The sequence below is a fragment of the Ornithorhynchus anatinus genome, chromosome X1 (assembly GCF_004115215.2).
Source record: "Ornithorhynchus anatinus isolate Pmale09 chromosome X1, mOrnAna1.pri.v4, whole genome shotgun sequence".
NCBI lineage: Eukaryota > Metazoa > Chordata > Mammalia > Monotremata > Ornithorhynchidae > Ornithorhynchus > Ornithorhynchus anatinus.
Window position 1 is genome coordinate 81,188,407 of NC_041749.1, and position 23,416 is coordinate 81,211,822.

Genomic DNA, 23,416 nt, shown 5'->3' on the forward strand with positions numbered 1-23,416 from the left:
TGAGGTAATATATCAGCCTGCCCAAGCAAACCCTGCATGCCACTTTCACTGGCCACAAGGAACTGAATGCAGTCACCGAATCCTGTTACCTAGGCAGCATGCTGTCCCGCTTTCCAATGATAGACAAGAACGTAGATACTGCTGATAATGAGACTAGTCCCACTGATATGTGTTACAGAAAGAATCTCTTGCACATTTTATCCATTAAAATACAGTAACGCGCCTTCCCTGGTCCCTTGCCATTCAGGTGAACTTTGTCCATAACTAGTTAAGAAGGGAAAGGTATGTCCCACAACCAACAGGGCATACATTTGAGTTGTTTTTGCAGTAGAGGTGATGGTTGGCTTTGAGCCATCCAAGCTCTCTCCCCTGCTCTCCCTGTTCTCAGTGGCATGTGTTTGGAGATGGCTGGTAGGGAGAAGGGATGCAAGGTTTGGTCGCAAAACAGAATATCTCTGAGACCTCAACAGCATCAGACACTACCGTGTCCTCACCCATTCCTTAAACCGTCTTTGAGTATGATCCTCAGAGTGGCTTAGTAAGGCGTAGGGGGTCTGCTTCACTTTCTTTTAAAAAAAGCAGAAAGGCAAAAACAAGAAACAAAAAAAATATAGCTATCCCTATATATGGCTTCCATATGAGGGTAATGTGAAAAGATTAGTACTAGTCTTTAAAAATACAGACTGAGAAGGTATATATTTGAAGTCTGCAAGATCAAAAAGGATATGGACCTGGAAAACACAAATTTGTTAACCAAATCCCACAGAACAGAACAAGGGAGCCTCTACCTCAGCTTGAAGAAGGCAGTTCCCAGAAAAACAGAAGGTGACAATTAGATAGTTCTCTTCCTAGAGAGTAGTACGCACAGTGAATGGGTTACCACAGGAAATAGTACAGGCAGAAAATACCAATGGGTTCAAGAAAGGTCTGGATGAATTCATGGATGAAAGGTCTATAATGAGAGGACAAAGGTAGTGAGGTCAAATAATGTATCCCTAAATCATGCAGAAGAATGTCAAGGAGAGCAATCATCACCTTCTTCTTCAAAACCTTTTTTGGTGCCACTTGCAAATTGGGACATTGGAAAATGGATAGCAGTAAGATCTCCAAACTCTATGGTACTGAAATGGGGCTATCAAAAAACAAAAGGGACAGAGGAAATATTTTAAGGCAGTCAGTAAAACCCAACCTCAGCCAATGTGACCTCAGAGCTGAAAGCTTGGCATAGTGCAATCAAGAAAAGATCAGCTCTTTTAGAGCAGAAGCAGAGAAGCAGCATGGCTCAGTGGAAAGAGCACGGGCTTTGGAGTCAGAGGTCATGGGTTCGAATCCCCGCTCAGCCACTTGTCAGCTGTGTGACTTTGGGCAAGTCACTTAACTTCTCGGTGCCTCAGTTACCTCATCTGTAAAATGGGGATTAAGACTGTGAGCCCCACGTGGGGCAACCTGATTCCCCTGTGTCTACCCCAGCGCTTAGAACAGTGCTCGGCACATAGTAAGCACTTAACAAATACCAACATTATTATTATTATTAGCAGAAGCTTTGAGAGGATTGTGAGACAAAAGGGCAAAAACAATCAGGCTGCAATCGTGTCATCACAACAAGGAATGACTCTTTGTGTGGGCATGGTGTGGTTAAGGTGGCCAATCCCCACATTGGTTTTAGCAGCCACACCTGCATCCATAGTTAAACTTCACCCTGTATAACTAAATTCTTCAAAGAGGTGGCATACACCTGCTGCCTCCACTTCCTCCCTTCCAACTCTCTTCTCAGCCACTAAGATCTGAAAATAGCACTCTTAACTTTACTGAGACCAAGGCTTCCATTAAATTGATTCTGATAAAATCTAAGCGTCTCTCCTCTGTTGTAATGAGAGGCAGCACATCTTCGGGGAAAGAGCACAGGTCACGGAGTCAGGAGCTTTGGGTTCTAATCTTGACTCCACCACTTGCCTCCTGTGTATCCTTGGGCAAAACACTTATCTTCTCCGTGGCTCAGTTTCTTCATCTGTAAAATGGGGGACTCCATATTTGCTCTCCTTCCCACCAGGAGCCACCTCTGGGACCAGGATTGTGTCTGATCCGATTATAGTGCATCTACCCCAGACCTGAGGGCATAGTAAGCACTTAATAATAATAAGTTGGTATTTGTTAAGCGCTTACTGTGTGCAGAGCACTGTTCTAAGCGCTGGGGTAGACACAGGGGAATCAGGTTGTCCCACGTGGGGCTCCCAGTCTTTATCCCCATTTTACAGATGAGGTAACTGAGGCACAGAGAAGTGAAGTGACTTGCCCACAGTCACACAGCTGACAAGTGACAGAGACGGGATTTGAACTCATGACCTCTGACTCCAAAGCCTGTGCTCTTTCCACTGAGCCACTACAGTTATTATTATTCATTCTTTTAGACCTTTGGGCTGTTTTGACACAGTGACTATTTCCTCTTCCTAGAAACTTTCTTTGAACTTGGTTTTACAGACCCAGCGCAATCCGCAATCCTGGCTTTCATCCCACTCCTCCAACCAAGAGGAATCAGCATCTTTCTCACTCTCCTTTGCTGACTTGTCTTCCTCTCCTCACCCTATAATGGTTGTGGATGTCCTTCAGGACTCAATTCTGGGAACTCTACTCTTCTCACTTTACACTCATTATCTTGGTGAATTTATCTGCTCAGTTTCTATGCTGATGACTCCCAAATCTTCATCTCCATCCCTGACCTCTCACCTGTTCTACAATCTCACATTTCCTCTTGCCTTTAGGACATCTTTTTTTTTTTAAAGGCATTTGCTAAGCACTTCCTACGTGCCAGGCACTGGGGTAGATACAAGATAAGCAGGTTAGACACAGTCCATGTCCCACAAGGAGCTCCCGGTCTTAATTCCCATTTTATAGATGAGGTAACTGAGGCACTAAGAAGTGAAGTGACCAAGGTCACACAGCAGACAAGGAGTGGAGCCAGGATTAGAACCCAGATTCTCTGATTCCCAGGCCCTTGGTCCTTCCACTAGCCCACACTGCTTCTCGTCTTCTGGATGATCTGCTGGAAGGGAGGATTGAGCACTGTGAGCCCACGTGACATCTTTATATCACACCGTACATCCTGCACCCCTTCTGAGAAGCAATGTGGCCTAGCAGAAAGAGGCCCAGGCCTGGGAGTCAGAGGACCTGGGCTCTAATCCCGGCTCTGCCACTTTGCCGTGGCCTTGGGCAAATCACTAACTTCTCTGGGCCTCAGTTCCTTCATCTGCATAATGGGGATTCAAAGCCTGTTCTCTCTCCTACTTAAACTGTGAGGCCCATGTGGGACCTGATTATCTTGTATCTATTGCAGCACTTAGTACAGTGCTTGTCACAAAGTAAGCACTTATCAAATGCTGCAATTTGCCACACATCATTAATAATTGAGAAGCAGTGTGGCTCGGTGGAAAGAGCCCGGGCTTGGGAGTCAGAGGTCATGGGTTCGAATCCCGGCCCTGCAACTTGTCAGCTGTGTGACTGTGGGCAAGTCACTTCACTTCTCGGTGCCTCAGTGACCTCATCTGTAAAATGGGGATTAACTGTGAGCCTCACAGGGGACAACCTGATTACCCTGTATCTACCCCAGTGCTTAGAACAGTGCTCTGCACATAGTAAGTGCTTAACAAATACCAACATTATTATTAATTATTATTCTGTCTCCACCCCAAAACCATAGCTGGAGCCTGTTCAGGGAGAGGAGGCAGAGGGCATTCCACAGCCAAACTTCAACTGCTGGCTTCTCTGGGACACCGCGAGGTTCTTCTCATGGGCTGCCCCCCGGCTCCTTTAAGAGACAACCACACCAGCCAACAGGGCTCAGGAAGCCTCCATCCTGGGGCTGGGCTCTGCTGAGAGAATGTGAAAGAGTGGGGGGACACCGTTGCCCAGAATATTGGACATAAAAATATTTGATCCCATATCTGGGACTAGACAGAAACAGACCAGCTGTAAACCAAATGGCCTGGTGTAAAACTGGCCAAAAGGCCACTTTAGCAATCTCCCTCACCCTAAACACCACAGGAGTGAAATAGGGAGAACACTGCGGCAGTTCGTAATCAAGGGGAAAAAAAAATCAGAGTAGTGAGGCGTCTTTACTTTCTGAAAGCATATAGTAATAATCAGAAAGGGATAACTCATTCTTCTCCATTTAACTCAAGCAAGGAGAAATCTAGAATATTCAAACTGCCTCTGGGAGAGTCTTTTGGATTACTAGAGCTCCCAGTTAACAGAGCAGCAACTCCTCCATATCCCAGGTCTTTTTTTTATGGCATTTGTTGAGTGCTCACTCTGTGCCAGGCACTGTACTCAGCGCTGAGGTACATACAAGTTAATCAGGTTGGACACAGTCCATATCCCACATGGAGCTCACAGTCTTAATCTGCATTTTACAGTAGAGGTAATGGAGGCACAGAGAAGTTTTTTGTTGGTGGTGTTAAGCGCTGACTATGTTCCAGACACTGCTTTAAGTGCTGAGGTAGATACAAGTTAATCAGGTTGGACACAGTCCATAACCCACATGGGACTCACAGTCTTAGTCCCCGTTTTACAGATGAGGTAACTGAGGCACAGAGGTTTTTAGGGGGTTCTTTTTTGCTGTTTAAGTGCTTACTATGTGCCAGACACTGTTCTAAGCGCTGGGGTAGATACAAGGTAATCAGGTTGGATACAGTCCATGTCTCACATGGGCCTCACTGTCCTGATCCCCATTTGATAGATGAGATAATAATAATAATAATGATGGGATTTGTTAAGTGCTTACTGTGTGCCAAGCACTGTTTTAAGCACTGGGGTAGATAGCAGGTAATCAGGTTGTCCCACATAGGGCTCATAGTCTTAATCCCCTTAATAGGGGAAGCAGCGAGGCTCAGTGGAAAGAGGCTGGGCTTTGGGGTCAGAGGTCATGGGTTCGACTCCCGGCTCTGTCACTTGTCAGCTGTGTGATTGTGGGCAAGTCACTTAACTTCTCTGTGCCTCAATTACCTCATCTGTAAAATGGGGATTAACTGTGAGCCTCACAAGGGACAGCCTGATTACCCTGTATCTACCCCAGTGCTTAGAACAGTGCTCTGCACATAGTAAGCGCTTAACAAATACCAACATTATTATTATTATCCCCATTTTACAGATGAGGTAACTGAGGCACAGGGAAGTTAAGTGGCTTGCCCAAGGTCCCACAGCAGACAAGTGGCGGAGTCGAGATTAGAACCCACGTCCTCTGACTCCCAAGCCCATGCTCTATCCATTAGGCCACATGATTTTTCTGGTAAGTGACTTCATTCATTCAGTCGTATTTATGGAGTGCTTACTGTGTGCAGAGCACTGTACTAAGTGCTTGGGAGAGTACAGTGGCTCAGTGGAAAGAGCCCGGGCTTGGAAGTCAGAGGTCATGGGTTCGAATCCCAGCTCTTCCACCTGTCAACTGTGTGACTGTGGGCAAGTCACTTCTCTGTGCCTCAGTTACCTCATTTGTAAAATGGGGATTAACTGTGAGCCTCACAAGGGACAGCCTGATTACCCTGTATCTACCCCTGTGCTTAGAACAGTGCTCTGCACATAGTAAGTGCTTAAATACCAACATTATTATTATTATTATTACTATATCTACTTCTGACTTGCCCAAGGTCACCCAGCAGACAAGTACGTTTTAGAGACTATCTAGTGGATAGAGTATGGGCCCGGAGGTCAGAAGGACCTGGGTTCTAATCCCTGCTCAACCATCTGTCTGCTCTGTGACCTTGGGTCGGTCACTTCACTTCTCTGTGCCTCAGTTATCTCATCTGCAAAATGGGGGTTAAGGCAGTGAACCCTCCGTGGGATGGGGGCTGTGGCCGGCCTGGTTAGCTTGTATCCGCCCCATCACTTAGTACAGTGCCTGTTGCATAGTAAGTGCTCAACAAATACCATAAAAAAGTGGCAGAGTGGGAATTAGAACTGCCTCTGGGAGAGTCACTAGAACATTTGACAGCCCTCCCTCCACTCACGACAATAACGATAATGGTGGTATTTGTTAAGCACTCACTATGTGCCAAGCACTGTTCTAAGCATGGGGTGGATCCAAGGTAATGAGGTTGTCCCGCGTGGGGCTCACAGTCTCAATCCCCTTTTTCCAGATGAGGTAACTGAGGCCCAGCGAGGTGAAGCGACTTACTCCGGGTCCCACGGCAGACCAGCGGCGGGGTCGGGATTAGAATAATAATGGTATTTGTTAAGCGCTTACTATGTGCAGAGCATTGTTCTAAGCACTGGGGTATATCCAGGGTCATCAGGTTGTCCCATGTGAGGCTCACAGTTAATCCCCATTTTCCAGATGAGGGAACTGAGGCCCAGAGAAGTGAAGTGACTTGCCCACAGTCACACAGCTGACAAGTGGCAGAGTCGGAATTCGAACCCAGGTCCTGCGGCTCCCAAGCCCAGGGTCTTGCCAGCAAGCCACGTTGACACTCCCCCAGTGCCCTAAACGGCCCGGCCGGCCGGTCGCGTGAGCATGGGCAGCCGAGAAGCAGCGTGGCTCAGTGGCAAGAGCCCGGGCTTGGGAGTCAGAGGTCATGGGTTCGAATCCCAGCTCTGCCACTTAATAATAACGGCATTTGTTAAGCGCTTACTATGTGCAAAGCACTGTTCTAAGCGCTGGGGGGATACAAGGTGATCAGGTTGTCCCACGTGAGGCTCACAGTTTTAATCCACATTTTACAGATGAGGTAACAGGCCCAGAGAAGTTAAGTGACTTGCCCAAAGTCACACAGCTGACAAACAGTGGAGCAGGCAGCTGTGTGACTGTGAGCAATTCACTTTGCTTCTCTGGGCCTCAGTTCCCTCATCTGGAAAACGGGGATGAAGACTGTGAGCCTCACGTGGGACAACCTCATTCCCCTGTATCTACCCCACCGCTTAGATCAGCCCTCTGCACCTAGTAAGCGGTGGCTCAGTGGAAAGAGCGTGGGCTTCGGAGTCAGAGGTCGTAGGTTCGACTCCTGGCTCTGTCACTTGTCAGCTGTGTGACTGTGGGCAAGTCACTTACCTTTTCTGTGCCTCAGTGACCTCATCTGTAAAATGGGGATTAACTGTGAGCCTCACGTGGGACAACCTGATTCCCCTGTATCTCCCCCAGCGCTTAGAACGGTGCTCTGCACCTAGTAAGCGCTTAACAAATACCAACATTATTATGATTATTCAGGGGTTGCGATGACCAATAACACCAGCCCCGTCGGCGGGCTGCCCTCCGGCGCTTTCAGTTAGAGCCCTAGGAGTCGCCGTCGACCCTCTCCAGACGCTAGCTCCGCCCCTCCGCCGTTGATCGACGGGCGGCCCTCCCAGGAGCGGCCAATCCCGGAGCCTTCCGTCCCCGCCTCCTCGGGGACCGGCGGGTTTGTTTTGGCGGCCGCCGCGCACTAAAGTGACGCTAGGGCGCTGACGCAAGAGGATGGCGGCCGCGGCGTTAGCAGCGGAGGGGGTGGCCGGAGCCGCCACCCCGGGACCCTCCAGCGGAGCGGCACAGATGGCCGGGAGCCTGTGGGGGGGTCAGAGGTGAGCCCGAAAAGAACAGCTCGAGAGTCCGTTCTGCGCCTGCGCCCCGCCCCCCCCCTCCCCCCTCAGCGAGGGGGGACCCGCCTCGGAGCCGGCCCGTGAGCCCTTTCCCCGAGCGGGCCGGGCCCGGCTGCAAGATAGAGCCCTGCTTCCTTTCCCCACCCCTCGAAGCCGAAACTCTGTGCGCAACGCAAAGACCGCTCTGCGTCTGGAGCTCCCCCGGTCCTCCCACCTGGATGAGCAGGATGCATCTGCACCCTCCCAGGAACTCCCCTTTAAGCCTTCGGAAGCTGACGAGTGGCTCTGCGGTCTGGTTCCGCCAAAGCCATTTGGAGGCAGCTCTGAACCACTCCTCGAGCTGACCGTTTCGACGTGAATTCCCCGACTGTGTTTCTGTCACTTACGTTCTTCTGCGTCTTGCACCGCCTTCGTTGGTTCGCGCCTGTCATCCCGTTTCTGCCCTGGGGTCTGTCCGGTCTCAGCCTTAGATTCCTGAGGGCAGACCCGATCTTCTCCCCCGTCCAGCACAGGGCTCTCAAGTGCGGGAGACCGACCCTGACTTGTGAGGTGGAGGGGTAACCCGCTTCCCTCTGACTTGTATTGACGCTGGGGTTCACAGGCGGGGCCCCGGTTCCCAAGAACATCTCTTTTTCCCTTTTTCCTTTCTAAATCCCCGTGTGCCATTCTACAGCACCGATGTCTTTTTTTTTTTTCCTCCACTGATGCAGTCTGGGTGTCCCAACGGAGTGCCACCCCTGTTCAGTGGGCTAACGGTGCCCCAGGGATTGGTGTTGGAGAGCTGCAGGTTCAATTACTTGGTTTCCTGAATTCTGGAGGGGCCTGACTTCTCTGTGCTGCCGGCCCAAGCGCAGGCCGGCCAGATAGGATTTGTGCTTACAAACGTTTCCGCGGCCACAACGCAATCGGCGTCTAGCTCAGTGCAGTGATTCTCTTCTTTGGAAAGATGGTTTGTGAGGTGCCCTTTGTCAGACCCAAGTCTGTTCAGCAGAACCCACTGAAGACATAATAATAATAATGTTGGTATTTAAGTGCTTACTATGTGCAGATCACTGTTCTAAGTGCTGGGGGAGATACAGGGTTAATCAGGTAGAAGGTAGGAACTGAGAGCCGAAACTAGAGAAGCGGTGCGGCCTAGTGGATATACAGCATGGGCCTGGGAGTCGGAAGGCCCCGGGTTCTAATCTCGAGTCTGCCACTTGGCTGCCGTGTGACCTTGGACAAGTCGCTTCACTTCTCTGTGCCTCAGTTACCTCATCTGTAAAATGGGAATTAATACTTTGAGTCCCATGTGGGACATGGACTGTGTCCAACCTGATGAGCTGGCATCTACCCCAGTGCTTAGTCCAGTGCCTGGCACATAGTAAGCGCTTAAATACCATTAAAAAAAAATAATGAAGAACGTGTTCCTGATGAACGTGTTCTTTTGGTCAGACTGTTTCCAACTCGGTGAGTGTGTTCCTCCAAAATCAGGCTGATGGGCAAGTCTTGTGCCTAACCTGGAGATGTATGATGCTAAGCACCTGCAGCCATTAATGGGAAAGTGTCGCTTTAGTGGAAGGAGCCCAGGCCTGGGAGTAAGAGGCCCTGGGTTCTAGTTCTGACTCTGTCACTTTGCTGTATGACCTTGGACAAGTCACTTAACTTCTCTCTGCCTCAGTTTCCTCATCTCTAAAATGGGGATTCAGTCATCAATACCTGTTCTACCTCCTACTTAGACTGTGAGTCCCATGTGGGACCTCATTATCTTGATTACTTCAGCACTTAGTACACTGCTTGGCACATAGTGCTTAACAAATACCATTGTTATCATCATTATTATTATTAATGGAGAGGAGGGGTTTAAGAGATCCCTGAGGATTTATCTGAAGCCAAATACAGTTATTGAACAGTGACTTGCTTTGGGTGACCTGGCCATTATGTGCTTGGGTGTGGGGGTGGTAAGGGCAGCAGAGTGTGCGTCTTTCTCCCTTGTTCCACTGTGTGCAGCCCACAGGTTTTCTGGTGGAGATTTTGATTTGCCCGATTATTTTAATCCATCCCACCGAGTGCTCAAAAATTGGCAGATCAGTATATTCTCATTTCATTCTATGATGTTCTCACCAAAGAAATGGATAATCCAACTAGTTGCTAGCTGGGGTTTTTTGGGTGTGTGTGTGTGTGTTTTTACCAAATTCCAACTCTTAAGCCATTGATTCTCTTGACTTGGTGTCCCTGTGTGGCTTATCAGCCCAGCACTTCAAGTCTTGTCCATTGTCTTTCCCCTAGATTTTGTAGGAATGCACTCTGGTACCTGGCATCCCTGGCAGCTTTGTTTTGTTTCAGTGGACTAGAAACAAACTGAGCTTGGACTTCCAGGAGGGCTCCCTTTAATGGGAAATTCATTCATTCAGTCGTATTTGAGTGCTTACTATGTGCAGAGCACAGTGCTAAGCGCTTGGGAAGGTACAGTACAACAATAAGCAGTGAGATTGCCGTCCCACAACGAGTTTACAGTCTGGTGGGGTAGGGGTGAGATTACCTAGCATTGTTCTGGAGCTGATGGAAATTACAGTTTTTGCCAGAAGACAAGCTGGAGCTGGGATGGTATCACTATTGAAACATCACTGCCTGGTGCTTAAGTGGGCAAACCCCTTTGGGTGATTTCATCGTTGTAGGCTGGAAAAATGGTGAGAGGTGTGGAAATGCTCAACTTAGCTGAAAACCTTCAGAGAGAGCACCACAGGCAGTGATGTTTAAAAATGTGAATCAACTCCACTGTTCAAATTTGGAGGTCCATGTTAAAGTTTTGTCATCTTCCCTGGGGGAAAATTTCAAATGGCTTTGCCTGCCTTAAAAGGAAACTCGACTTTATTAAGATGGTCGAAGTCATTTCTTTGAGTCAGAGACGTCCTTCAGCTCGTGCCCACGATGCAAATGTATCCATGGTTGTGAGCATCACACTGTGAATCTCTTGCACACTCATTCACCGAGCCCATGAAAATACAGTAGTTCACCTTTCCTAGCCATTAGCCATTCAGGGTGAACTTGGCTCAGGTACTGATGGTTAAGAGGGAAATGGTATATATGACTGCTAGCAGGACATGTGCTTAGGTTGTATTGCTTTAGTCACAGGGAGCCTTGAGCATTTGTCCATTGATTGGCGGTATTTATTGAGCTCTTACTGTGTGCTGAGCACTGAACCAGTTGCTTGAGGTCCTTAGGGAGGCACCCCTCTAAGGAGGAACCTCACAGATAAAGTCTCTGCCTCGCAGGTCCGCCTTTGCAGTCTAACTAGGTGACCTGTCTGTCTTCCTCAGAGAGTGATGCTTTTTTTCAGGATGGACCTCTTGCCAAATAGCATTTTGATCTTCTTTAACCAGCTTTTTTGCACCCCAGAATGAAAGGCAATTCTTCATATTTATTTAATTAGCCTTACCTAGAATCAATCATTTATTTATTGAGTGCTTACTAGGTGCAGAGCACTGTATTAAGCACTGGGATAGATACAAGCTGATCAGCCACAGTCCATGTCCCACATGGGGCTCAGTCTTAATGCCCATATATTTTACAGATGAGAGAACTCAGGCACAGAGAAGTCAAGTGACTTGCCCAAGGTCACGCAGCAGCCAATGCGGCAGAGCTGGGAGTAGAACCCAGGTCCTCTGACTCCCAGTCCCGGGGTCTTTCCACTAGGTTACGCTGCTCCTGTGACTCAGGGGTTCTCTGCATGCGGTTGTGTGATAAGGATAGGAAGATTTTTAGGCTGAACTGCCCTCCTCTCTGGGAAAACTTTGAGAAGAGAGGCCAGTGCTGAATGGGACGGTTGTCCAGTGAGTAGAATAGATGTGAAGGCAATGGGCTTACTGCTCAAATATGTAGACCTAGATTTCTAATGAGCTGCCTGGCGCAAAGAGGGCTTGTGATGTTACTTGACTCCCTATTGACCCCGAGGCTTGGCCTCAGTTAAGGTTAGGACTGAAGTCATCTTAGCTTGTAGAATTGGTTGTAATGTCCAGGTTCCTGGGCTGCTGCATCTAAAATTGATCTCTTTCATTGTTCTAAGTTGGGATTTAGAACTTGGATTGGGTTTCCTTGTGCTTCCCGGTTCGCTCTGGAGGGGCCGGCAAATATAAGCCCGTCGTTCTGTCCTGCAAGATGTGGAAGTTACAGCCTGCCTGATGAGGACAGAGGAAATTTTTGTCTTTGGGCTTAACGTTCGCTTGTCCTCTGGAAACCCTATTTCTCTGTCTTATTTGAGCAGGTCGTGTCCCAGATCAGAAAGACAGACTTGAGCTAATGTTTGGTACTTCCCCTTTGTAGCCAGGTTGGCCAGGAAAATGGGACCAAAGGGGAAGGATGGGGGCAAACCTATAGAGTAGGACCCCCTCCCCATAGGACCTTGTTGGAAAGGGGTTCTCCTTGACCAGGAACTCTTTGGAGAGACCAGCACAGGCACTAGATTTGGTACCCAGCATGGCTCAGTGGAAAGAGCATGGGAGTCAGAGGTCATGGGTCCTAATCCTGCCTCTGCCACTTGTCAGCTGTATGACTTTGGGCAAGTCACTTAACTTCTCTGTACCTCAGTTACCTCATCTGTAAAATGGGGACTAAGACTGGGAGCCCCATTGGGACACCCTGATCACCGTGTATCCCCCCCCAGTGCTTAGAACAGTACTTTGCACATAGTAAGCGCTTAACAAATACCATCATTATTATTATTACCCATATCCACCCCACATCTGTAGACTATTGGTCCCGGACCTGCATGATATGTCTACTTACCCGGCCCCGTCCACAACTTTGCTGCCTCTATGAGTCTGGCCCGGTAAACTTCAGGTCTCTGCCGCAGGGAGGCTGAGAAGCTATGGGCCAAGGAAAAACAGGCAGCCACTCAGTCTGACCTTCTGCCCTCCCCGCTGGGCAGAGAAGATAGTGGCAGGGCTGGGAGGGGAGGAAAAAGGCTCAAAAAAGGAGGAAGGGGGTGGGGAGGCCTCAGGGTGGACTGCCGTGCCATCAGGCATTCTGATGGCGGCAGCTGCCCAGTCATTGAGTCCAGCACCAGCTGACCTTTCCCGCCTTGGCCTACTCTTCTGACCCAGATTATCCAACCCAACCCGCCACTTTGCTGCGGGTATCTTGGGATCAGGTAAAGTGTGGGTATACAGGCCCCTACCCTGAGTTCCTCTCTGGGGTGGTGGTGGGAGATATGTGACAGAGTTTGACTTTTTTTTATGCGGTAGTCCAGTGAATCTGGTGTGGAGAAAGGGAGAGACGGGTAGGGGGAGTTCTTAGAAACTGTGCTCTCTGACAGGCACAAAGGTGGAGATCCCCCTGTGTTCAGAAAGGGGTAACAGGTGGAAACCATGCCGAGCTGGCTCTACCCACTTCCTTTGCGTCCCTCAGGAGCTTGCCTGAAGGAACCAATGCAACTCTCGCATCAGGAACAAGAATGACCATGTCCATGCAGCCATTTTGATGCGGAAAAATGCCATCAAATAACTGCGGAGGACTTGTAATGCATTCATTAAGTAGTTTTATGCTAAACTGTGCAGTAAGTACAAGATTGCCAGATTGTACATATTCTCCATCCTACATGGAGCTCTGGCTGTTTTATTCCCATTTTACAGATGAGGAAACTGAGGCCCAGAAAGGTTACGTGACCTGCCCAAGGTCACCATAGCAGGTCAGTGGAAACTGCTTCACTATGCATTTTCATCTTCATTAGATAGGGCCAGAAGTCAGCTGCTCAGGAAAGAGCTTCTTCAGGAGAGCCCTCACTAATCAGATTTTTAAAATGTGAGCTACTTGACCCAAATTCCCTCAATAGCTGACAGGTTTTCTTGGGCATATTATGTTTGTATATGCAGATGGCCAAGGAGGATGCTTTTTTAAACCAACAAAAAGCCTGTCTCCCTTATGCCATTTGAAAGTTTTCAGCTAACCAGAGAGCATCTAGCACTCTTGCCATGATATGAATAGAGGGTCCAGAACCCTTTTCCCCTGACCCCTGGAAGTAGGGACTCTTCCTTTTCTTTCACCAATGGTTTGTTGGTCCCTGCAGAACTTGGATTCTGTGGGCTGGATGTTCAGAGGGCCATGGGCCACCTTGGTGGTCACCTTTCTGGGGGTGGGCCAAGGGGTCAGCCAGACTGCAGTAATGAGGGTGGTGTTTGTGAGCATGGTCGGAGGAGGGGGAAGAGAGAGGGAATCCATTTATGAATGTGCAGCTAAGAAAGGAGTTGAATTCTAAAAGGAAATGGCCTTCTCTTACCCTAGGTTACTGATCTTATAGTTCAGAACAACAAAACTGGAATTTTCTTATCTTTTCTCTGCTCATTTTGTTTATTTTTTTTGGTCCTCAGCCAGCAAAGTAAAACTAGATGACTGCTGTGATTGGTTGTTAATCATCAGTGTCAGTCCCAACAATGCTTGCGGCACTTGACCAAACAGAGAAGACAGGGGTGGCTAAGACTCACAAAGGAAACTCATGCTTCTGTGAAGTGGCCTAAAATGGTAGGAGAGGGACAGCCCTGGGAGTCTGGAGACCTGGGTTCTCATCCCGGCTCTGCCACTTTTTTTTTTTTTTAAAAAGGTATGTGTTAAAGGCTTACTGTGTGCCAGGCATTGTACCAAGCACTGGGGTAGAGACAAAAGTATCAGGTTGGGCACAGTCCATGTCCCACATGGGGCTCACTGTTTTAATACCCATTTTACAGATAAGGTAACTGTGGCACAGAGAAGTGACGTGGATTGCTCAAGATCACACAGCAGACTTGTGCCAGAGCTGGGATTAGGACCTAGGATCTCTGACTCTCAGAAGCATGTTCTTTTCACTAGTCTATGCCACTCGATTGCTGTGTGACCTTGGGACAGTTACTTAACTTTTCCGGACCTCAGTTTCTTCATCTGTGAAAATGGGGATAAGATAGCTGTTCGCCTTCCCTCTTAAACTGTGAACCCCAGGAGGGAAAGGGACTGTGTCCTTTCTGCTTATCAATGAATCATAGTAAAACGCCCAATAAATATGTGCAGAACACTGTACTGAGCGCTTTGGAGAGTGCAACAGAATTAGCAGACATGTTCCTTGCCCATAAAGAGATTATAGTCTAGAGTGGGAGACGGACATTACAATGAATAAATAAGTAAATTATAATATATAAATTACAGATACGTAAATAAGTGCTGTGGGATTGGGAATGGGGTGAATATCAAATGGCCAAAGGTCACAGATCGAAGTGTGTAGATGACGCAGAAGAGAGAGTTGAGGAAAAGAGGGCTTAGTCTGGGAAGGCCTCCTGGAGGAGATGGGACCTTTAATAATGCTTTGAAGGTGGAGAGAGTGGTGGTGTGGCATATATGCTGATATTGTATCTACCCTAGTTCTTATTATGATGCTTGACACCTAGTAAGTACTTAATAAATATCATCATTATTATTATGATATGGCCGAGAACTGAAGGTCAAAAGAGTACTTGGGCGTTCCTGTGACAGTGGCAGAGAGGCTGGTTTGGTGGTGAGCGGCAGAGAGCAGGCATTCCTAGGTGGGATGGGGCTGGGTGAGGTCAGTGGCGGCGGCAAAGAAGATACCTGGGGAGCCAGGCCTGGGGGTGGAGCCCATGTGGGTGCTGATATTGTTGCTGACACATGGCCCAGCAGATAGAGCATGGGGCTGGGAGTCCCGAAGGCCCTGGGTTCTAATTCTGGCTCTGCCGCTTGTCAGCTGTGTGACCTTGGGCAAGTTACTTCATTTCTCTGTGCCTCATCGGGAAAACGGGGATTAAGGCTATGAGCCCCATGTGTTCTTGTCTGTCCGTCTCCCCCGATTAGACTGTAAGCCCGTCAAACGGCAGGGACTGTCTCTATCTGTTGCCGACTTGTTCATCCCAAGCGCTTAGTACAGTGCTCTGCACATAGTAAGCGCTCAATAAATACTATTGAATGAATGAATGAATGGGACACGTACTGTGTCCAACCTGATTACCTTGTATCTACCCCAGCGCTGCTAACATTGCCTGGCACATCGTAAGCGCTTAACAGACACCACACACACAAAAAATGGCACACTGCAGTCCAGTGCTGCTGCCACAGCCATGAACGTGAATAAACTGCTAGTCTCATCGTAAGAGAAGAAGGCTCCTAAAGCATGGTTCAGCCACCCCTGACCTAAGACCTGGGCCCCTGCTAGGGGCCAGTCAGGAAACAGAGAAACAGTGCCTGGGGATAAAGACAGGAGGAGTTAGGTTGCCTGCCTGCCTGCCATACCCCAAAGCTGCTGGACTCTTCCTCAACAAAAAAAGGGTTAAGGGGCTGGATCATGAGTTTATGACCCCAGATAGGTTATGACTGAAGATCCAGTCAAGCGCCCACCTTGGCATGCTGAAGAAGGGGAGGTGATTTGGCTGTGTTCTGATGAAGTGGGTGGTGGGAGGTATGAAGCTAGGAAATCTCCCGGGTTGAGCGAATGCTCTCTAGTACACTTTTTGTGGGATTTTTTTGGTTGGCTAATTGCCCAATGCTAAAATGCTAGTTACTCCTCTGAACGGAAGTATCCTCTGCTGAAGACTCAGCAGATTTGTGACTTTCCAGTAGGCTACATAGAAAAAATTCCCCTTTAAAATGGCAAGAAAATAAAACAATCTAATACCGTTTTGAAAGGCAGGAAAGGGTGCTTCATTCTCGGAAACTTGGTTAAAAGCTGGAGAAGGGCTCTGGCCCATTCATCCTGGAAAATGCTTCGAGAGAGTTTGCTACCCAAGGAGACTGAGGGGAAATTCTTGCCAGTTTTTTCTCTTGGGTTGCTGCCCTCCTCTTTCTCTCTCTCTTTCTCTTTCCTCTCTCCTCCCCCCCCCCCCCCCCCCAGAGTACATAGTCAATCTGATTCATTCTGAACTACCTCTTTGGAACTTTCCCAGGATTGCCATTGCTTTGAAGAATGAAGCCTTGAGTTCAGGAAATTTTCTCTGAAAGGGACTGGGGATGAGGTTTGGGATGCTTTTGGCTCTGGCTACATGTAAAACTTCTCTCACAGTTCTCTGTATATGCCTTTTCTTCCTGTTTCACAGTTCCATCAACTCTGCCCAGTCAACCCAGCCCAGCATTGCCCCTCTTCTTCAGTCCTGTGATTCTTCCAGACTCATCTTCCGTACAGTAGAAACTACTGAACATGTGGTGAGATTTTAATGTTGTAGAAACAGAGGATTGTGTGTCTTGTTCCATCTGTGTGGATGGTACTGGATCATCAGTTGGGACTGAGAGTGAAAATGGATGTATTATGAAGGAGCAGCGGCAGTAGCCGCTGCATCATTGTTTTTTTTTTTCCTTTTAGAGTTTTTGTGGTATTTGTTAAAACGCTCAGTATGTGCCAGGCACTATACTAAGCTCTGGGGTAGATACAAGATAATCAGGTTGGACACAGTCCCTGTCCCACAAGGGGCTCACAGTCTTAATCCCCATTTTACAGTTGTTCTCACTTATCTTTTCCCGGATGCCTGTCCCATTGAGCTTTTGGATTTCTCTCCCTGTGCTTTGGCGTTTTCTACTGCCATGACTGAGGCAGCAAACCCTTTTACAGCAAACTCTGGCTGTGTGGAACTCCTGGCAGGGGGGTGTTTTGCTCTTCCTTCCCAGAAGTAGTTTCGGCAGCTGCCTGAAATATAGTTGTGGTCTGACCCTTCCGACTCTTCAGCCAAATGCAAAGAGGATTTGTTAAATGTGATTCGAGTGAGGAGCAGCTGTGGCCGTCTGGGGTCCAGTGATGCACCGTGTCTGGGAAGGTGCTGCATCAGTATGAGCCTGGATTTGAAGATTTCAATAGACTAAATGAAACCAGGAGATTATATCCCAGGAAGGAAGCAGGGTTTGAGGTCAGCTGGGGTAAATAAACCCTTGGCTCTCATTCATAGTTGACTTCAGGGGGTAGATCAAGATTTGCTTTTCAGAGGGAAATGGAAAATTATGTATTTTGTCTTGCAAAACTTCATGTCAGGATTGAAGGGTCAGATACGAAAAAGGGAGTGCATTTAACTGGAAAGTGGAAGCTACTTTTCTTTGTAGCTGGATCCTAGAATTTGTCCTTCCCCAGAAGGAACAAGGCACCTTTGTGACCCCACCGTTGTGACCCTGAGGCGAAAGCTTTAATCGTGAATTATTTTCTTTTGGATCAGAGGGGCAGGGGGACTGCTTTTCGAGTTAGCGCAGTTTGTGGGTTTGATTACTTCAGAATAATAATAGAAATGATTTATTTGGTTGTATTTTTGCCCACTGGCCTGAGAATTGGGGAGGCAGCTCCTTCCAAACCTCAGGAACACTAGTGGAAGTAGCATTTTTCCTGATCTGTTGGCTCTCTACTCTGCTCTGTTCAGTGCTCATGTTTCCTTTGTGAAGGAGATGAGACCGCCAGATTCCAAAGTCTTTGCTCTGAGCTTTAAACTCAAGGAAGGAGGAATTCTTTTCAAATTGCGACTTAGTTTAAAAATTAATTTTCTGAGTCCACTGCTCGGGTCTGTTGCGGCTGTGGTGGCACTCGGCCTGTTGCTCACTCATGGGCAGTCAGACAAGAGTCCGGGCAAAACTTGAGCAATTTTGCAAGAGGCAGAGAATGAGGAATTTCCCCATTATGGAAGAAAAGGGAAAGGAAACCTCGTTTTAGCTGAGCAGCATGCTGATGTTTTCTTTCTAATGGAGACTCTGACCTCTGGCCTGGGTTTCTTTCAGTGCGTTTAATTGGTTTGGTTGGTTTTCATGCTGTATTAGTGAAAAATTTAGCCACCTCTATTTTAGTATCTGTAAGAGTGTGTTTTGAATTCTTCCTCTCCCTCCCTTTCATTTCAAAGAGCACTTTGGGAGAGTTGAGGGGGCGACAAAAAGGCCCCGGCTCTTGGCAAAGAAGGTTAGGGGCCTTTGCATGAAACAGGTTTTTTAATTTAGCATTTCTCACTTGCATGTGCTTTGCCATCAACAGTGAAGTAATTGTCACAGTAACCCTGAAAAGTGGGAGGGTGACACATCCCATCTTGTCTCTCCCCCAGAGGAACAGAATGGCCAGCCTCTGGGCTTTCAATCAGGTCAGAACACAGAATAAATGGTTCTCTTCCTGCTTTCCAGGGCCATTATTGCTCTCAGCTGAGGGTGTAGGTGAGGAGTGGGTGACAAGTGAGCTGTCGCTAGTTAGGGCTAGTTCTTGGGTTCTACTTCAGACCTGTGAAGCAGGGAGTTTTCTAGTTAGATTATTGGAAGTCAGGAAGGAGTGTAAGCTCTGAAGTGCAATATGTGATCTTGAGGAACAAGAGAAGCAGACCGAAGATAGTAAAATGGCCTCCTGAGAATGAAAGGGCTAGTCAGACACTCGGGGCAAAATTCTGAGGTAATTGGTGGAGAAATTTTCCCCTGGCAGTAGATCTGGAGCCTGTCTCCTGACTCAGCTGGTGACTGTTCAGGTCGATCCCCATGCCGAGAGCCTTTGTTGGGAGCATGCTATTATTATTAATATTATCATTATTCTATTAAGCACTATGTGTCAAGCACTGTTCTAAGTGATGGGATAGATATGAGTTCAACAGGTTGGATACAGTCCTTGTCCCACATGGGACTCACAGTCCCAGTGGGAGGGTCATATACGGTCAAATCCCATTTTTCTAGAATCCCCTTTCTTTAGAAATCCATCTCCATGGTTAGTACTGTGTCCCCTGCTCTCCGCACAAGCTGAAGTCATCTGTCTTTGCCTGGAGCCAAAGAAGCTATGTCCACAGCCTCTTGAAAGGTTCCCAGGCTGGGTGGATGGGCAAGTGACTTCTGACTCCCAGCACTCTGAAAAGACTCCACCATTCCCTTGCTCCTTCCCCCATCACCCCTGAAGTAAGTTTGACTGAAATTTGGCTTCTCTAGAAAATCTCAAATGTTTCGAGAGGAGTGTGACAAGTCAATAAAAAACAGCTAAAAATGAAGGCCCTGAAGATTGGTAAAGGGAACAAATTCTTCCACTCCTCCCAGAGCTGAGTGAACAGGAGTGGGATTAAACTGCTGCAGGAGGGATGTCAATTGAAATGGTATTTAGTGTGCACAGCACTGTACTAAGTGCTTGGGAGAATACAGTATAGCAGAGTTGGTAGACATATGTTCCCTGCCCACAAGGAGCTTACAGTCTAGAGGTTTTCTTGGGTTGTTATTCCTTCTTTCATCTCAAGTGTCACAGTATCATGCAGCCATTTGATCAGAGTCCAGCCAGGGAGCCTTAAAGCAGTCTTCTCCTCCCCTCCCCACAGGATGGCGTTGAGGGGAAAAAGCTTTTTGAATGTTACCAAGAAGCCTCCTTGCAGTCACAGCAATTCCTTAATCTTAACACGACAGCCAAGCATTGAGACAGTTTGTGAGATCTTAGGGATGGTCAGAGCTTAGGCTACAAACATGCCAGTCACAGTCTGGGGAATGGGATCTCTCTGGTGACTCCATTCTTTTGAGAGAGAGAGTGAAAATAAGAGTGTGTGTGTGTTCTCACCAAAGATTGGCCTTCTCTGACTCCCTCCCTCTCTTTGTTTCTGCCCAGGTCTGATTGGGGACACTGCCCGAGAAGTGGGTCCTGTTGGCACTGACCTGAGAGAATGCCTCCCCAGCTGGGTGGCTCCCTTCCGTGATGGGCTGTGGGACAAGCAAAGTCCTCCCTGAGCCTCCCAAGGACATTCAGCTGGACCTGGTCAAAAAGGTCGAGCCTTACACCGGCCACAAGAACGATGTGTACAAACATTTCATCAAGGATGATGGAGGGTACACCATCAAAGCTGGCTCCCCTTCGCCCCCTCATAATGCCAACCCCCCCGCCGGTGGACACCTGGCTGGCCAGATGGAGTCCCCCGAGCCCCGCAGGAACAAAGTGGCCAGATACCGGGCCAAGTTTGATCCCCGAGTGACAGCCAAGTATGACATCAAGGCCCTGATTGGCCGGGGCAGCTTCAGCAGAGTGGTCCGTGTGGAACATAAAGCCACCAAACAGCCCTATGCAATCAAAATGATTGAGACAAAATACAGGGAAGGGAGGGAAGTGTGCGAGTCTGAGCTGTGTGTGCTGCGTCGGGTCCGCCACACCAACATCATTCAGCTCATTGAGGTGTTTGAGACTCAAGAGCGAGTTTACATGGTGATGGAGTTGGCCACCGGCGGAGAGCTGTTTGACCGGATCATTGCCAAAGGCTCCTTCACCGAAAGGGATGCCACCCGGGTGCTGCAGATGGTCCTAGATGGGGTTAAGTACTTGCACACACTGGGCATCACGCATCGGGATCTCAAGCCAGAAAACTTGCTGTACTACCACCCGGGCACTGACTCCAAAATCATGATCACAGACTTTGGACTGGCTAGCGCCCGGAAGAAAGGGGATGATTGTCTGATGAAGACCACGTGTGGCACACCAGAGTACATTGCCCCCGAGATCCTGGTCAGAAAGCCCTACACCAATTCTGTGGACATGTGGGCCCTGGGAGTGATCTCGTACATCTTGCTGAGTGGGACTATGCCCTTTGAAGATGATAACCGGACCCGGTTGTACCGGCAGATCCTGAAGGGAAAGTACAGTTACTCAGGGGAGGTGAGTGTCCCTGCTTGACCCCTGGGGCATTTGCCCTTGTTTGTGAGGAGGGATGGGGACTCAGGGGCTGGCAAGCCCTTATATCTGGTGGGGAGGCACCGGGTTGGGATTTCTGAGGCTGTCAGCTATGTGGGTAGTATAAGGAAGGGAGAGAAATGTGAGAGTCTGAGCTGTGTGTTCAGCTGTTCATTCAGTTGTATTGAAATTGTATTTCAGCTGTGTAAGCTGTGTGTAGTTCTAAAGGGAATTGCCTCTTCCTTACCTACCTTCACTCCCTCAGATTATCATTTTTATTCCTCCAGTGTCTCTTCTAGTCTGACTCCTCCTCATTCTCTTCCTCCTTTTCCTCCCTCCCTCCTCTTTTTCCTTCTTGTCCTCTTTCCTTCATTCAGTCATATTAAGCACTTTATGCAGAGCACTGGACTAAGGGCTTGGGAGAGTACAATACAACAATAAAGAGTGACAAATCATTGCCCACAACAAGCTCGTAGTTTAGAAGGGGGGAGATAGACATCAATACAAGTAAACAGATATCAATACAAATAAAATTACAGATATATACATAAGTGCTGTAGGACTGGGGGTGGGGGGAGAGCAAAGGGAGCAGAAGAGAGTGGGAGATGAGGTAAAATGGGGCTTAGTCTGGGAAGGCCTTTTGGAGGAGATGTGCCTTCAGTAAGGCTTTGAAGGTGGGGAGAGTAATTGTCTGGTGGATTTGAGGAGGGAGGGTCTTCCAGGCGAAGTAGGCCTTGGGCCAGGGATCAGTGGTGAGACAGGCGAGATCGAGGCACAATGAGAAGGTTAGCACCCGGGGAGCAAAGTATGCAGGCTGGGTTGTAGAAGGAGAGAAGCGAGGTGAAGTAGGAGGGGGCAAGGTGATGGAGTGCTTTAAAGCCAATGGTGAGGCGTTTTTGTTTGTATGGAGGTGGATAGGCAACCACTGGAGATTTTTGAGGGGCATGAGATGCCCTGAACGTTTCTGTGGAAAGATGAACTGGGCAACGGAGTGAAGTATGGCCTGGAGTGGGGAAAGGCAGGAGGTTGGGAGATCAGTAAGGAGGTTGATGCAGTAATCTAGGTGGGATAGGATGAGTGGTTGTATTAACATGGTAGCAGTTTGGATGGAGAGGAAAGGGCGAATTTTAGCGATGTTGTGAAGGTGGGACCAACAGGATTTGGTGATGGTGAGAGGAGAGGGTTTGGGTGGGAAGATAAGGAGCTCTGTTTTGGACATGTTAAGTTTGAGGTGACAGGAGGACATTGAAGTAGAGGTGTCTTGAAGGCAGGAGGAGTTGTGAGCCTGGAGAGAGTGAGAGAGATCAGGGGAGGAGATGTAGATTTGGTTATCATCTGTGTAGAGATGTGTAGTTGAAGCCGTGAGAGTGAATGAGTTCTCCAAGGGAACAAGTGAAGATGGAGAATAGAAGGGGACTGAGAATTGAACTTTGACAGACCTCCCACAGTTAGGGAGTGGGAGGCAGAGGAGGAGCCTGTGAAGGAGACTGAGAATGAACAGCCAGAGAGTTAAGAGGAGAACCAGGGGAGGACAGAGTCAGTGAAGCCAAAGTTGGGTAACATTTCCAGGAGAAGGGGGTGGTCCACAGTGTCAAAGGCAGCTGAGAGGTTGAGGAGGATTAGGATGGAGTAGAAGCCGTTGGATTTGGCAAGAAGATCATTGATGACCTTTGAGAGAGGCGGTTTCAGTAGAGCAAACGGACGGAAGCCAGATTGGAGGGCGTCCAGGAGAGAATTGGAGGAGAGGAATTTGAGACAGTGGGTGTAGATGACTCGTTCAAGGAGTTTGGAGAGGAATGGTAGGAGGGAGATGGGACAATAAGTGGAGGGAGCTGTGGGGTCAAGGGAGGGTTTTTTTAGGATGGGGGAGACATGGGCATGCTTGAAGGCAATGGGGAAGAAGCCATTGGAGAGTGAATGGTTGAAAATGGCTGTTAGAGAAGGAGGGAGGGGGCAAGAGTTTGGATAAGGTGCGAAGGAATGGGTTCCAGTTCACATATGGAGGGGTTAGCATTTGAGAAGAGGCACATCTCCTCTGGAGATACTGCTGGGAAGGATGGGAGAGTTGAAGAGGGGGCTGGGAGGGGGAGGGATTGTGGAAGGGGAGGAGCAATTTCAGGGAGCTCATACCTGATGGTGATAATTTTCTTAATAAGGTAGATGGCCAGGTCATTGGAGGCAAGGGATGGGGGAGGCGGGGGGACAGGGGACCTAAGAAGGGAGTTAAATGTCTGGAACAACTGGCAAGGGCAATGAGCATGGGTGTCAATAAGGGAAGAGAAA

The 23,416-nt window shown here is 48.4% G+C and overlaps 1 protein-coding gene across 2 annotated transcripts in view; it reads left to right on the plus strand.

The window, feature by feature from the left end:
• The first annotated feature begins 7,366 nt into the window (after positions 1-7,366).
• Positions 7,367-23,416, plus strand: part of PSKH1 (protein serine kinase H1) — a 61,264-nt gene continuing 45,214 nt past the window's right edge. The window contains exons 1-3 of one of the 2 annotated variants that reach the window (XM_007666330.3): positions 7,367-7,542; positions 16,605-16,710; positions 20,084-21,118. In XM_007666330.3, the coding sequence (XP_007664520.1) occupies positions 20,171-21,118 (948 nt within the window). In that variant the 5' untranslated portion in view covers positions 7,367-7,542; positions 16,605-16,710; positions 20,084-20,170. The remainder of the gene's footprint in view (positions 7,543-16,604; positions 16,711-20,083; positions 21,119-23,416) is intronic. The other variant, XM_003430487.4, reaches the window with a different exon arrangement.